Source organism: Chaetodon auriga, chromosome 21 (assembly GCF_051107435.1).
Source record: "Chaetodon auriga isolate fChaAug3 chromosome 21, fChaAug3.hap1, whole genome shotgun sequence".
NCBI classification, from domain to species: Eukaryota; Metazoa; Chordata; class Actinopteri; order Chaetodontiformes; family Chaetodontidae; genus Chaetodon; species Chaetodon auriga.
The window spans coordinates 5,381,651-5,397,982 of NC_135094.1; the positions used below are offsets into that span (position 1 = coordinate 5,381,651).

Below are 16,332 nucleotides of genomic sequence, written 5' to 3' on the forward strand. Positions count from 1 at the left end.
TGTCTTTGTTTGGCATTGACAGCTTTCTTGGTCAAGTTTTCCATGTTTTTTAATATCCATGGAGCACCTGTTTCAAGCTGCACAAGCTCAAATCAGAAGAGCCTCCTATACTACCTGATGCTACACTACCAAAAAACAGCTTTGCCGTTTTATCTGCATTAACGCAACTGTGCAAGAGAGTGAACACACATGCAATGCTTTATTTTCATGATAAATAAACCTGAAACATGAAGAATATGTGCCAACAAATTTCTTCGAACATTCATAAGTCTGCTGTAAAAATAACTTCCCATGTACTTTTTTCCTCTTCTCCCACAACTCTCCATATTTCCTCTTTGACAGGTGGGTGTAAATGAACCAATACTGAACGAATACCTGCCGCAGAATGACTCTGCGTGATGCTTTCGCAGAGACACTTGGCAACACGGTCCTCACCCTTCCCATTCTTAAAGTGTCTGCATACCACCGATGTGAGCATACTTTATAATGAGCCAGAAACGGCTCCAGCCCTTGCAGTTTCCTTCCTCCTGACAGATGCAGGAGTGTCCATGCATGTCTTTGAGTTTAAACATTCATCTCTGAAGCACATCGGACCTGCGTCTGTCCAAGCAGACCAGTATGATGAGACACATTGTGGTTACAAGTACTGAAAACAGGAAGACGAGGCCTCATTCATTTCACCCCTTTCATAAACATTGTCCATGTCAATAGTGTTTGGGCTGTGCAATAATTAACTCCCAAAGGACGTGTCACAAAGCTTTGCACGCAATGGCTCGACTAATTTATGTTGCTCTTTGCTGCTTTTCTCCTCTTGGGAAATGTTTAAAGTGGAGGTTCTTGTTTTCATATCACAGATTAAGTGTGTGTTTGCCGCCTCCACACAGCTCTGTGGGAATGGCCTAGCTATGACCAAAGCTACCTGAAGCTGAACCCGCAGCAGACCATCGGCTGAGGGCTGAAGCAGAACAGAGCCCACTTCCTGGATGTCCAGACTGAGCTAGCAAAGTCTGCTAATGATGAGCTCTGACCTGAGACTTCCATAAAGTGCAATGTACATTATCACACAAAGGCTGTTGTAATTCACAGTTTGCTATCAAGAGTTTAACATCTTTGTAACTGCGTGTGGTGCTGGTTAACTGGGTGGACCTCCCGGTTTGGTAATCTTGGTTCGATGAGTGCAGGTACATTCAAGCACAGGCTGTGGCGGCTTTGTCACCTGAGAAAACAGAGACACTGTGTTAAAGGCTTCATTCAGTGCTAACTGCAGAGAAAATGGTTGAAACTCCAAACGGTATGCTGTACCTGAGGTTTGAGGACCCGAAGCTCACTGTAAACTCTCCTAAACTTCTTCTCCAGTTCCAGATATTTGTCCTTAAGCGCCTCCCTGTCCCTCCGCTCCTTCAAGAAGTCCTCCTTGTAGACTTCAGCCTAAAAGTGGGCGACAAAGAAACATGATATAAGGACTGAAATGGGACTTTGGGAAAGCGCTTTGAAGAAACAGTTTGAAAAATACTCTTCTCTTCTTCTTGTCCAGAATTTGATGAGATTGATACCACTCACGTCTGTGGTAAAAGTGAAGCCGCCGGTTAACTTAGCTTAGCACAAAGACTGAAAACAGAGGGAAACAGCTAGCCTGGCTCTGTCTGAAGGTAGTTTTTACTCTTCAGTTTTATGGATTAAGCAAAAAAACATGTAAATTGCTAAAGTGAGCTTTGGAGGTGCTCATATGTCAGAGTCAGGTTAGCTATTTCCTCCCAGTCTTTGTGCTAAGCTGAGCTAAGTGTCTACCACCTGTAGCTTCGCACTTTAAGTGCAGACATTAGAGTGGTGTTGATTTTCTCACCTGCGGATAAGCAGTCATAAAAATGCTCATATACGCTGATGAACAAAGCCCACCTGATGCTTCCAGACATCCTGTAGTGTTTCACTGCTCTTGTCTAGAGGCTGAGTGGCCTGAAGTGCCTCCACCAGAGCCTGCACAAACATATGAGAGCAGCTTTAATGCCACTGTTGTTGCAGGGAACAAACACTCGAAACATCTTGACTCTGTGCTGATTGGAGGTGCGTTTTTCCATCCTGACTCACCTTGTTGAGTCGTTTGATCTCCTCACGCTGATGCTGCCATCTTCGGGTCAGAGCGCTGTTTTGCGCTCTCAGCTCCTTTGCCTCCCTTTCAGCTTTTAGTAACTCGGAGCTGATATCAACGTCTCCAGTCTGCGTGAGCGCGGATCGGATCATTATACACATTTTGCAGATTTAGTTGATTAAAAATTGTATCAGGAATTAAAATACGGCGTCATTTACCGATGTGCTCTCTTTGTCCTTGACTCTCTTGCATGACGTGATGCTCTTTCCTCCTTCCTCACACGCCTCCTCTTCAAAGTGACTGTGCTCATGTTGCAGTAATGCCTTTAACTGCTGCAGCTGAGCGTTAGGTAAAGAAAAGGACACGTCACACAAAGCAGGAAGTGCTGAAATGACGTCAGTGAAGCCATCAAACACTGAGCGGGAGGGTGAAGTTTTTCCTTACCTGCTCTTTGTAGTACTGTTTCATGGTTCGGTACTCCTTTGCCCATTTCTCATTAATAGAAAGAAGCTGAGTAAAAGAGAAAGAGCATGAAGCACTGAGGAGTCCGTGTGTTCTGGGATGAATATAGATCTCGGTTCTGAGATGTACTCACCTCTTGCCTTTGCCCCTCCAGTATGAGTATCTGATCTTTCATTCTGACGTCAGCGCTGCCGACTTCTGACTGGAGCAAATAAGACACAAAGAAAGAGGAACTTCAAATGTGCCACATGGGTAATTATGTGATATGACTGTATCCACTAACTTCCCTTTATCACATTTTGGGATTTTTTTTTATTTCCAGTAACACAAAGAAGTCGGTCATTTCCTCGTGGTCAGGGAATCAGAGGGTGACAGCATGGGAATGAGTGCCGCTGGTCAGACGGACCCTCCAGTGTTGCATCTGTTAGCATTACCTGATCGTCTCCATGCAGACTGTCGGGATGATGAAGTGCAGCCATGTGCAGCTTTTCTCTGACGGAGCGGATCGGCACACAGATCTCATACCTGAAAACATTTGATTGCATGACCAAAAATCAACATTTGGCTTTTCTTTTAGCCTTTTATTAATAGCAGGCAGCCAGGAAATCATTGGAAATGACAGGAAGCTGTGATGTGCCTCACCGGTCTATGTTGGGCAGTGATGGGTACAGTCTGCAGGCGTGTTTTCTGTCTGTGGTGACAGCTTCAGCGGCCTGTGCTCTCTCCACAGGTGGCCTGTCTGCTGTGTTTTCATGTAGAGACTGTAAAAACACACAGGAGGACGCACATTATACATCAGCCTTTAAAAAAAGAAATCCTTTTAACATTCATACGGTATAAATCAATAAGAAAAATCCAACATCTTTACTTTACAATTGTAATGTATACCACTGACTGATGCCGTTTCCTCATAAAACTTTGACTTTCTTTAATTCTTTTGTGTTGTTTTAAAGGGAAACTGGTCTTTCAGGTGTCATTAATAACACAATAGACTCATAAAGGCTCATTTAAATTCATAAACTAATGTCTAATTTACACAACCCAGCAACAACAAACCAGACCAGACCAAACCTACAGATATGAGACAAAAATAATCAATAATCATAATAAATGAATTGTGAAATAAATGAAAATCGATACACATGAAATAAATATGCTGAAATATATGAAAATAATTACAAACAATCATTATTGTCAAAACATACATTATTCAGAATCCTTATTTCTAACATGAGACTATGTAGAACACAGTTAGTGCAGGGGTCTCATGGTGGTCTACAGGGTTCACTATTGACCTGAAAACCCCTTTCCTGTCAGTCTAATAAAGTCATTAATAGAAATAAAGTAAATTAAATTACATCATCTAGCGCTAAAGCACGAGTTGGCTGGTTCAACCTTCTCAAACATGACATCTTGAAAACAAGCATTTTGAAGGTTTGATGGACATTTTTAATCAATCGGAGATAAATAAATAATAGATTGATTCACCGCAAATTATACATATGGAACATTTTGGAGATGGTGTGGTGATGAAAGCTGCCTCAGACCCGCAGAGGATACCTGCAGATCACATCAACAGACCTCAAAGTGTGTCCTTCAAAGATCAAACATGGGTAGATAACCCAAACACACACACACACACACACACACACACACACACACACACACACACACACACACACACACACACAAGGTCTTTGGCTTTCAATATAACCTACTAATAACCGCTTTTAAATAGCTTCACAGATCCGCAGAGACGCGTATAAATCATCGTTCAAAGGAAAACTCACCATGTTTTTATCTTCTGGGCTCCTCGACACGTGCTGATCTCCACTCAAGAAGGTTTGAAGCACTGACTCGCTCCTCATGTTAGTTATACCGAGGATCCCGTGTGACGTGGTAAAACCGGCGTTGGCCAATCAGCTGCCGGGATTCCCTGCCCGGGGACAGGTGCTGGTGTCCAGTCACTCTGAGGAAAGGAAAGTACAAGCAGCGAGCGGTAATTAACGATGTGTTTATGGGACGAATCGATGACTAAGAGAAAAATCTGACTGCACACTGCAAGAAGTGACACACGAGCGACCTCACGCTTTCACCTTATTTAGGACCTTCTTATCCCCAATTTTTGTCTTCTTTTTTCAATGCTGTACGGCTGACTGGTGATTTTTAATATTGTCCTCATAATAGTCCTTTTGTGCTTGATTTTGTTGTTGTTTTAAAGGGAAACTCACCTCTCGACTGCCATTTATAATAAGAAATATTCATAAATATTCAAAGAAATTCATAAAAATAGACTGTGAAATATGCGAGACAATAATAGAAAACTGGGCAAACAATAAATAACATTTAAAATAAATAAAAATCATAAATAAATACAATGAAAATAAGTGAAAGACACATTTAAACGTAAAAAGCCTTTATTACCCAATAAAATCCTCGAGTATCTTTACAAAAGACTTGATTTTTCTTTTTTAATAATATCAAAAAATGTCGACAACCTCCTTTCAGTCAAGTAAAACTGAAACAAAGTGAGATTTACAAAACAAAGCACCAGTGAAGTGAGAGAGTCTGTGGCTGTGCTGAGGTCAGAGATGAGCGCGCTCGTCACTTCTTACAGCGGACCGCTGGTGTGAACTTGCTGAGCGCGTTTTCTTCCTGAATGACTGAAAACACTGAAAACACTGAAGTCAAGATGAAACTGAAGAAAAAAAAAAAAAAAAAAGAGGTAAAGTAACGTGCAGCGGGTGGTGGGAAAACCACACATCTCGCAGGCTCATGTTGCTCAATCTTCTCACAGCCTGTGAAAAGGTGTTGACTCAGACGGACTAGTTTCAGGGAAGAAGCGGAGGGGAAACTACGCCGCTGCTCCTCCTCCAGTACCCGGCAGTGTGCAGGGGCTGGGCCCCTGGATGCTCACTGATGCTTTCTACAGAAACCTCCATTACTAAAGCCTAATTTCCATATTTCTTCACATATACAGCTGTGAGACCACTTCTTTCATGTTGAAATGAATATACAGACATGTCATTCAATACCATCATAACTAAGTTCATTGCTTTTTCAGGTAGTGGATTTTTTATTTTTTTTTTTGCTGAAGTTGGAGCTTCCACTTCCATTAATTACAGCATATGATGGGGAGGTTCGGGCAGGGTGTTCTGGGATATTCCTGCTCACCAAGAGAGCTGTAGCTTCTTGGAAATAAAAGATAATCCTCCCCAGTGAGGATGCTTCCAGTATGTCAGTGGAAACCGAGACGGCCGAGGTCAACAAAGACGTGTCGGCAGCAAATCACGGCTCTGATTTAACAGAGGAAAAGACTTGTGCCCTAAATTTTAAGGCAAATCTTAAAGAGGTTTGACATCCAGGGAAATATGCTATTTCTAGCCAATAATTAGATGAGAACATCTGCAGGATGATAAACATGAACCAGGAGAGGTAGCTTAGCTTAGCCTAGCTTAGTTTAGCTTAGCGAGACAGCCGTTTTTTTATAAACTTTGGACAGAGCCAGTGTAGCTCTTCCCCCCGTTGCAGTAGTTTTGCTAAACTAAAATAAACTAAGCTCATCTTCTTATCCATGACACCCTCATCTGTACGGTAAATATGAAGTTGCTAGCAGCAGCTGGTTAGCTTAGCATTCAGACTCTGAACAGGGGAAAGCAGCTAAAAACAGTCACATACATACACATGTATTATATATCATATGACTTAATAGAGGCCCTGCTAGCACTGGATTCCAGGAAGTTACCCGAACACACTGTGAAGCCACAAAATGCTGTTTTTAGTCTTTTTTACATGGAATAAACAAATCAGATTTAAAGTGTTCATGTTTGTTTTAAGTGTTTTAAACCCTAAAAATGTTTGGAACTGCTTTGCTTGATTGACAGGGTGTCATTTGAGCTTTTAGCTAATATTAACACGCATGTGAAATGATGGATGTCCATAATAAAGCACTTTGTAAGCCGTTTTGAGTCCATGACATATAAATAGGTGGAAATGTCTCACATTTTGCTATGTAAAGATTATTATTAGTCTTCGTGGCAGTGACTAAAACTGTTTACCGACATTACTGTACTTGTCACAGTGCCCCATGTTGTGGTTTTACCGAGGGGGGCCTTCTTCATGTAACACCTGTGCAGAGAGAACCCTGGACGTCTCTTCCCAGCACCGACGCAGCCTGTTTACCGTACGTGTGACACAGCAGCAAAACACTAAAAAGGAAAGAAGAGGTCATTACTGCGCTCGGAGAGCCTCCTTCTTCCTGCCACAGCAGTCTCACTCTAAAAGGTTCACACACACACTTTAACTTCCTGCCTGTGTCACCCCACACACGCCTCCGGCCCACTCACATAATAGATAACACATTTCATGGCCTACACCTGAAAATCCAAAACCAAGAGCAGGTGTGCACTTTCTATTCTGCTCAGTGGTTTGGTGGTTTTCTATATTTGCGTACACCTTAGTGTCACCTGAGGGCAGTAGGTTTCATGTGTGGCAAAAAGAAAGCAAAAATGGTGCGTGTGGCATTATTAGAAGGGAAACACACTACGCACGTGTTTGCTAAAGTGGATCATTAAAGGTCAGAAGGACAAACACCTTAAAGGTGCGGTGAGTTGGTATTCGCTGACTTTGAAATTAGAGCAAATCTAAAGTTCAGTGAATATCTCCTCACTGTCCAGTCGTTGTCTCTTCTTTGTGTGCACTTTTATTTGTACACAGCCCTGGATTTGTAAACAGGAAACAAAAACACAACTATATTCCAGCCAATCAGCAACAGGTGGCGTTCATCCTCGCGTCCAGGACGATAGGGGCGGTAAATCCGGCATGCTGACGTGTAGAAGGAGAGATATCAACAATCTCCCTCCAGAATGACTCTCCCCACCTTTGTCTAAGGGGGTCATGTTATTCAGATCCCCATTAGCTTCCACACAGTGTTTGCTAGCCAACCTGGGCTCCTGCAAAGACAATGAAGTCACACATGAGCCAGATACCAAGGTCAGACAACAAGTGACGCAGCTTCACACAGGAAAGTGAAGCAAGCCGAGATGGAAACAAGAACAAAATCCAGAAAATAAACAAGAACCAAAAGCCTCCATAATCAGCAGCAATCAAAGAGACTGATAAGCCTGCTTTGGTGACTTTCTGAACTCTGCAGGCAGATGAACCTCTGTAAAGAACAGTTCACATTATGTAATGTGTTGGTGGACTTGGTACGACAAGATAACTCACCTCTTGCACTCATGACCGAATAACCTGCATGTGTTAGCTCATCACGAAAGAGCATGACAGTCTGCATGAAAAACAGATTTCAGACAGCCCGGATAGTCACACACATTATCACAGAAAGAAGAGCTAATGTATAAGAGCTGTTCTGTACAACATGTTTCATTTCAGCGCTGGGAATCAGAATAATGGGCTGTATGATGTCACGGCACCTGAAGAATATCACTGTGCACATGACAGAAGCAGCTGTGAGTCAAATCAGTGCTTGTTCCCATGTTCACGTGTTGCAGAAGCATCAGGACACACAAAGCGGATGTTAGATTTTTAGTGTAAACGGTGAAAAATCTATTTCAGGCTTAATATGGTACTTATATGTGTGTATAAAAAGCTTCTTATTCTTTTTTTAATCCGTCAGTGGGCAGAAAAAGATGCTGTTTGTCATCTGCAGGTCCGTGTATCGTGTGGAAAAGCACTTGTCTTTAATTTATCACCGCAGAGCTTCAGGGGATGTTTTACACTCCAAATCGTATAATTTTACAACTATGGTTAAATGTCTTGTTGCTCTGTCAGATTAACATATACCATTCCAGTCCAGCACGTCCCAGCAGGGTGTCTTCAGGCTGAAATAATCCTTCTCCAAAAACAGCTAATACCGCATTGTTAATGTATTATTCTACATTATGAAAGAAGTCTTCTCTGATTAAAAATGTGCAGTAGCTTGATGTCCATTTTGTTGCATGGATAACAAAAAGGGACCTTGGCCAAAGTACTGCAAAAATCAGCTCTCAGTAATAAAATGGTAGAAAAATTACTTAAAATAAGCAAAATTATCCGTCCACAGAACAGGAAATGTTCCCATACAAAGACTTCACGGCTTGTCATTAAGGGGTGATGGTGGGTCCCGAAGCCAGAGCAGCTGAGAGCCACTGCTTTGATACGTTAAAGCAAAATGATTTCACACGATTTATAATCCAAAGAGGACTTCACAAGCTCACATTTTAACATTTTATTTACAAACACTGAAAAAAGTTGTGCCACCAGGAGGAGTGATCATCATTGTTCAGCAGCACTCATCTTACCTTACAGTGCATGGCGATTTGGCAGAAGTCATTCACACTTGATTAAAAGCTTCTCCAAAGATAAAAAGGTGCATTGTCATAGTGTTAAAATGTAAAAAGATGCATTTCACATTAAGTCAAACTGGCCCACAGGTACAAAAGGAATTACATTTGAAATACAAAGACTCAACAGACATGAAGGCAAATCGGACGGATATTGTTCATCGCTGGTTATTGTTGTGCTTCTTATCAGACTGTATAATCTGATTTTTAGTTGACACCTTCACCAACAGTTTCCACAGGGTTTATGGCTGCACTGCTGGAGCTGAGCTCTGCAGAGAGAAGCACAGAACATGCAGTCAACAAACTGCGTGAGCACGGAAACATGCATATGATGGCATCCTCTCATAGACGTGCCGTACATACTCAGTCATGTCCTTGCAGCTATATGTAATCCCTGCAGACAGCGTTTTCTGTATTTCTTGTAAAGATGCGTTAGTGCAGTTTGCCCTGAGGAGGTTGCAGAAAACATGACTTTAAGATTAATTTGTGCCATATCCCTAAACCAGCAACCTATGGAAGAACATGCACAGCATTTATGCATTACAAAGGACACAAGTGTTGCAGGAGTCCTGTGCATGAGGAGAAAATCTTACCCTGAGTTCGTCTGTGAGACCAGAAGAATATGCAAGCGCTTCACTTTGGGGGAGGTGAACCTCGGCAGCTCGATGCTCCCAAAAATGCTGATGAGGAAAAAAATACGTGACATTAAGTTCTCAAGTTGTGTGATGTAGCAGGCAACAAGAATTATAATAGCACAGCAGAGTGGAAGAAAAGTAATTCTCAGGATGTGATAAAACTTGAGAGAACAGGACACAACTTAGTGGATATAAGGATGATTTGATAAAATATTGGTTTTCACTCAATCAATTTGCACAATATTACATTTAATCCACAAATTCAGTTCCATAGGAATGCACAGAAATGCAGACTGTAGCGACTGTTGGCTGGACTGTTGGCTGGATGTCTTAAAGTGATTTATTGAAGTACAGAAGGGTGAGGTTGCCTTCCTAAAGCTAATATAAGCCTGTAATGTAAAGTACGTATTGTTTGGGCAGAACAAGCTGCATGTTCCAAAACACCGAGTGGCTCCTTTGGTAGAATCTAGTGTGTTGATTCAGCCAACATCCTCACAGTTTTCCTTAGAGACCCGATGCTGTAAATACTAGCACTTATCTACAGCACCTGGTCCATCATCAATCATCAGACATTCGGAGAGGATTTCCTGGTTTCTCATGCAGTGCCTGTTCCTGTTAGCAATGCATTTCAGCCAGCAGTCAGCATGCAGAAATTGTTGTCCTGGTGTTCGGTCGATAGCGTGCTGGTGATTTTGGGTCCTTGTATTTGTATGAAATGGCTTTAACTACACATGCTGAGACCTTCTGTGCATCTGTAAAAATGTTTGGGTGCATGAAGTAACGATAACAGGGCAGAGGGCCGCTCACCTTGCAGAGCTGAATGGGGTGTCGAGGGCTCCGTTTAGCATTGCTGTGACATCACCGCAGGCAGCATCTGCAAACTGCACACATGAAGATGATGTTCAAGACAATGCACAGACCCAGTAACATTTACCAAATTATGTCACTGGTAAAGTGTTGCCATCATGTTAGCGATCACTCTTTCAATGCTGCTTATCTATTCCAGCAAGACAACGAGACGCACAGACGCTTTCAAAATGCCCTCCCACTCATTTCTTATCTGGTTTGGAAAACAACCAGGTTGTTTGGAGGACTTTCCCACACAGGGGAGATAATAAGTGGGTGAACGGCAGCACATTCCAAGCAACAACTCGTGGTTGACAAGAGCGCTGCTGCTCAGGACTGTGGGCAGCAGTGTAGGGATAGAACTCTAGCCAGCAACAACTGACCTGTAATAGTCATTCAGCATCTTTTCTTGTTACATTTTGGGGTTAACGTCCTCTTGAAGTGGGCGTGGATCAGGCAGCCCAAAGGAGGCAGGGCCACACTGATGTCACACCTGAGGGCTGTGATTTCTTCACCTGGGTAGAGTTTTTTTGGTTTGAGTAGTAAATCAGATGAGGAGAAAGCTGCAGGCATGACATTTTGGAGTTTATCTTACACACTACTACAAACGTTTTATATACGTCTTTTAAACTGAACATCCACGTCTACGAGCGACGGAGCAGCTCTGGAGGAAGGTCTGCAGAGAGTCACAGTTACTGCTTCCTGCGACCAGCCAGCGAAGGCTGCTGCACAGCTTGCTGAGAACAAATAAAAACACTAAGATCTGACAATTTGTCCTGCTGCACTTTCTCACATAAGAGATGTAACGATGGATTTGCCTCATATCTCAGCAGCTGTAAGGCTGCTGGACTTCATAAAGATGCCAGCAGCAGCTAACTTGAATCAGTGTGTTGTTATCCTCTGCTGTGTTTCATTTTTATGCCTCACACTTCTTTTGCATATTGTTTATCGGTTGTTTTGCGTCTGCACCCAGACAAGCTGAAGCAGTGTGGGTGAATAGTGGGTTGCTGCCGCTCGCCCAGGAGACAGCTGCACTATGTGGCTCCATGGAGACCAGCACAAAGCCTCATTGACTGATCTTTTTCTTCTCTCCTCTCCATCATAATCACTTATATTCAGGAGAGATTTGGGTCACCTTGTGCTCCACATTAGTATTCTTTTAACCTCGGCCTGATCCCAGGACTGCCAGCTTTATTATTACTGGCTGTGTTAGTGAATTCTTCCCGTTAACTTACAGCAACTGAGGCTCTGTTCCAAAATGAGCGAACGGTGTTGTTCTCACAGTCTGTCCATCCTGGGCAGCCGATGGTGAACGTTTCTAGAACAACACACACATTCAAGACTTTTCTTTTTGCCATTAGACCATAGTTAAAAAAGACATCACGCACAAAAAGAAATGAGAATAAATGAATGAAACAAGCATCCTGCAGAAAGCGATTAGCACCATAAACCTACTACGATGTGAACTATTGTACGCATTCAATTTCTAACTCTTCTGGATGAGAACACCTCTGATGTTTTAAATGGATGAACATAATAGAAAATGCACTTATTCACTTTCTTTCTGAGAATGAGATGAGAAGACTCGCACCAGTCTCATGTCTGTTCATTAAATATGAAGCTACAGCCAGCAGCAGGTTAGCACAGCTTAGCACAAAGACTGGAAACAGGTGGAAACAGCTAGCCGGGCAACAACAAAGGTCACAAAATCTTTCTACCGCACCTTCAAAGCTCCCTGATAAACATGTCCTGTCTTGTTTGTTTAATCCACCGGAGAACCGAGGCGTAAAAACAGTGGTGGTGTCAATCTGTTTTTTAAGGTCACCTTCTGGAAATGTGTTGTTGCACGACTTGACAGGAAGTTTAAAAGAGTTTGGCAGGGAGAGAGGAGAATCTTCGGCCCGTTTTCCTGCAGCTTAAAGTGTGTTTAGCAAGCGATAGCAGCTCCTGTCTGAGGATCTCTGATGATATTTTCCAGAGGTGTTGCTGGACCACACAGTCACTGCTAATGTGAGAATGCTCAACACCAGCGTGATGAAATTACATTATACGCTCCGGTGGCGTGAACTTTACCTTTTCTCAGAGAGCTTGAGAGAACTGTTGACAATGGGCTTAGAAAAACTTGGCATGACTTGATACGCTTTAATATGATACTATGTAAAAATAACTGTTGGCATCACCTCCTTTGGCATTTGACCTCAGCGGCTATTATGAAGCTTTTATTCCCTCGTGGGTGGAAGAGGTATGCAAGCACCCAAAGGGCATGTGATGCCTTTTGCTTAAATGGTGAATGGTGTTGCCACAGACCATTGAAAACAAGCTTGTAGATGTCAAATACTAAAACTTAACATGCATAGTTAAGTGACTGCTGCTGCTGCTCTAATCGACTAAACTGTGGATCCAGTTCTACAACAGTCTTACCACTGCTGCCCTCCTTTCCACACCAGGTCAGACCATCCACCACACCTCCCAACACGGTGTCCTCCAAGGTGACAAAACAAGGGTTCTTCTCAGTGAAGGCATGGACCACATCCTTCGTTTTGCTCCAGAACATCATCTAACCCAAAATACATATCACATCGTTCAGTGTATTCATCTACATCATAAAAGGAGTCTTGAGAGGATAAGGTGCACACAGAAAGTCTCGTGATGAGTGATGTTTACTCTGTCGCATGCTGGTTTGAAAGAGGCCGCGGCAATGAAAGGGTCGTAGTCTTCAGGGGTAACTTTACAAGGGTCCCGCCCTACGTAGGCTTGTTCAAATGTAGTCCATAGCTTTTTACAGTCGTATCTGAAAAATAAAGGACAGTGCTGGATCAGCTTCATTCTGATGGAAAAAGAAAGTGCAGGACTGAATGTGGTGGCAAGGTTACAGTTTATTTACAGATTTACTGATGAACAGGAGGAAAATCTGAAACTTCCTGCATTCCTTGAACATAACATTGCTGTTCATTTGAATAATTTGGGTTTATGTCATTTAACAAATGTTTTTTATGTATTTTGTGAATGACTTTGTCTCTTGTTTTAAGTTCATTGTTATCTAGACACAACATTGTATTACTGAGCGTGTTGTGACAGCCAGCCTGCCCACGCCCTCGTGACCACCCCCAGGTACCGATTCGTTTTTTCAGATTTTATTTTGCTTTTGGGCCCCACGTTGGACGCCACTTTTTATGTGACCGTTTTCTGTGGGCATGTGAGGGGGAAGGTTTTTAGGGCGCCAGGTCTCTCTCCTGACATATAAGATGTTTGATTTAGTCGGTCAGTTAACTCTTTACCTATTATTATTTTTCATTTAACCCGACACATTTCTTTTCCCCACATCAACACACACGAAGGCAATACATTTAACCATGCACACCTTCACTCATGACAATAAGCTGAGCAACACAAAATCACAACAGCACAAAACATTATAGTCAGCGTAAACACTGTATTTGTGGATCTCAGAGTCACAGAGTGGCAGTTCAGACAGTTCAATCAATCAATCAATCAATCAATAAATAAATAAATAAATAAATAAAATAAAGTCTTTTCCCAAAACAAAAAATGAGGAAACCCTTCAGGACAAAGCAAAAAAAATGCATAAAGAATAAAATTGCGCCTCAGTCCGAGTAATAAAAAAAGAGGGGAGGGTTGCTGAGAGCGAGATGCAGAAAAAAAGTGGAATAAGGAAATGAATGAACTGAGTGAATAAGCGTATTCGCCTAACTTTTAATAATGGAGATGCATGAAGACATCAGGTTACCTGAGAGGTTATGGGAAAAGGGACGGAAATATGAAGATGTGGCAGGAGTGGATGTCGGATGAGGTCCGGCTGAGAGATGATGTGGATGAATGAATGGATTGCCTTTTGAGGTCCGCGTCGCAACTGCAGACGGTGCGGGAATGTGGCGGTACGACAGGTGAGGATTAACGGCTCACGTCTTTTTCTGCACAGGAGTTCCGACACTTTGCGTTTCACACTATTCGGCATCAAACTAACACCTGAGGTGGAGATTTTTCATAAAGCGGCGCCATCCAGCCTCAGCGAATCGGTGCCGCACAGCGCACCGGGGGGTGGTTACGAGCGCGTGAGCAGGCTGGCTGTCACGGTGTGCGGTGAACAGACACTGTGCATACCTGTGTTTCACTGCCATATTTTGGGATTCATATTATGGCTGCATTAATGTTGTCTCCTTCAACACTTGACATCTTTTTTCCCATAAACTTTGAAAAACAAAATGAACTGACTTACCCTTCGAACGTCTCACACCTGTCGATAAAAGTCGTCTCAAACTGCTCTGGATCCCTCCGGAGCGTCAGTCCCAGCACGAGCCCGAGGACGATGATGAGGAGCACGACGGTGACCACAGTGACGATAATGCAGCGTTTCCTATCCAGGGAACGCGCCATTTAAAAGCACTTAAAAACTCCTGACCGCCGGAGAAACATTGGCTCTTGAACCACACTTGCCTGTCACTGCTACAAGGCTCGCGCTCGCGCGTCTATTTATGAACGCGCGCAGTCACGGCGTGCACACACGTGCACTGGCTCGTGGCCATGTCGGCTCTGGTGCAATCAGGGATGTTATATGTCATGTTGGAACTGGCCAACCGAGGCCGAGGATCACAGCAGGACCCTTTAATCAAAGTGTGAAGTGGTGAGTACTTGTACTTCAGCTTCTTGAGTATTAACCTGTGGTGGGAGAAGTACTCAGCACAGAAATACTCTGTTAGAAGTAAAATTCCTGCATTCAAAACTTAGCTTAAGTAAAAGTACAAAATAGCCTTAAAATATACTTAAAGTACAAAATGTAGAAGTACTCATAATGCACAATAAAGAGTTTTATATATTACTGAATATTCTAAGAGCTCAATAGTAACTCAAAGTACTGCTTTAATAACACATCTTTAATAACACTGATGAAGAGTATTTCTACTCCATTAAGCACAAACATTGCTTTTAGAGTGTGATATTCTTACTTATTAGTAAATAATCAAAATACTTCTCCCACCTCCACATGAAATCTCTAACAAAAAAAATAAAATACTGTTCAACTGTTCAACTTTTAATTCACTCCCATGAAAGTAGCTTCAATAGTTTGATGATATCAGGGCGTATCCAGGATTATAGAAACACTCAGATCTACTGATATATCGACAATATATATATATGTGAATTAATAAAATAAATAAATAAACAAATAAATAAACAAATATTGAGTCTGCCCCACACCCTGAAAAATAACCACACCTTGTAGTTTTTACATTTGGCTGCTCTCGCTGCTTCCCCTTTTTGCATCATGTAAGCACAATAGATATATGAACCAAGGCGCCGTTACAGTAGCTGAGTGAAGTTCATGAACCTAATGTTTATCAGCTGCTGAGAGGCGGCTGTGGGCTGTAATTCACGGATCATGGAAGGGCCATCGATAGTGGACGTGTTGAGAAACACCTCAGACATTTGAGTAAGGGAGATCAAAACTGTCCTGGTTAACAGGTTCTTCATCTCTGTTCTGCAGAATTATCCATGTAAACCGTGGATGTCCAATTGTCTCGCGCCATAAACGAATTATGTGTTTAGTTATATGTGTCATTGTTCAAAGCTCAAATCAAACTCCACAATGAGGTTTTGATAGATGATCTAACTATTGTGAAATAACAAAAAAGCAAAAGATCAAGTTGCATATTATCTGTGTGGGTGTGTTCGAGCCTGAAGGGTTTACGCTCACGCACACTGAGCACATGAGACAACACACGTGAAAACAAAGTCTTACTAATCCGTCAGTGCAATGCAAACATAATCGTGATTATATTTATGCCAGCCTATTAATATTATTGTCAAAACTTTATTGTCATTCTTATCTCTTCTCAATGAGGCGTTCAAGGAATGCAGTGTTCTGATGTGACCTTTGGTCTCATGAACTCAGTGACAGTGAGACAGGCGAGGCCGGATCAACCTGCCATGAGGCCCAGGGCGA

The 16,332-nt window shown here is 42.4% G+C and overlaps 2 protein-coding genes across 2 annotated transcripts; both read right to left on the reverse strand.

Annotated features, from left to right (window-relative positions):
- Positions 1–252: 252 nt before the first annotated feature.
- Positions 253–4,416, reverse strand: LOC143314523 (TNFAIP3-interacting protein 1-like). Its single transcript, XM_076721586.1, has 10 exons — positions 4,339–4,416; positions 3,191–3,309; positions 2,983–3,073; positions 2,682–2,750; positions 2,531–2,596; positions 2,305–2,424; positions 2,086–2,214; positions 1,897–1,974; positions 1,303–1,428; positions 253–1,216 (listed from the first exon to the last, which is right to left on the reverse strand). Exons 1-10 carry the CDS (start codon positions 4,414–4,416, stop codon positions 1,133–1,135), a joined length of 960 nt encoding a protein of 319 aa, XP_076577701.1. The 3' UTR covers positions 253–1,132.
- Positions 4,417–8,843: 4,427 nt separating this feature from the next.
- Positions 8,844–14,835, reverse strand: LOC143340110 (ADP-ribosyl cyclase/cyclic ADP-ribose hydrolase 1-like). Its single transcript, XM_076761731.1, has 8 exons — positions 14,608–14,835; positions 13,035–13,161; positions 12,792–12,927; positions 11,606–11,688; positions 10,332–10,405; positions 9,483–9,569; positions 9,253–9,336; positions 8,844–9,158 (listed from the first exon to the last, which is right to left on the reverse strand). Exons 1-8 carry the CDS (start codon positions 14,763–14,765, stop codon positions 9,110–9,112), a joined length of 798 nt encoding a protein of 265 aa, XP_076617846.1. The 5' UTR covers positions 14,766–14,835; the 3' UTR covers positions 8,844–9,109.
- Between the last annotated feature and the right edge of the window lie 1,497 nt (positions 14,836–16,332).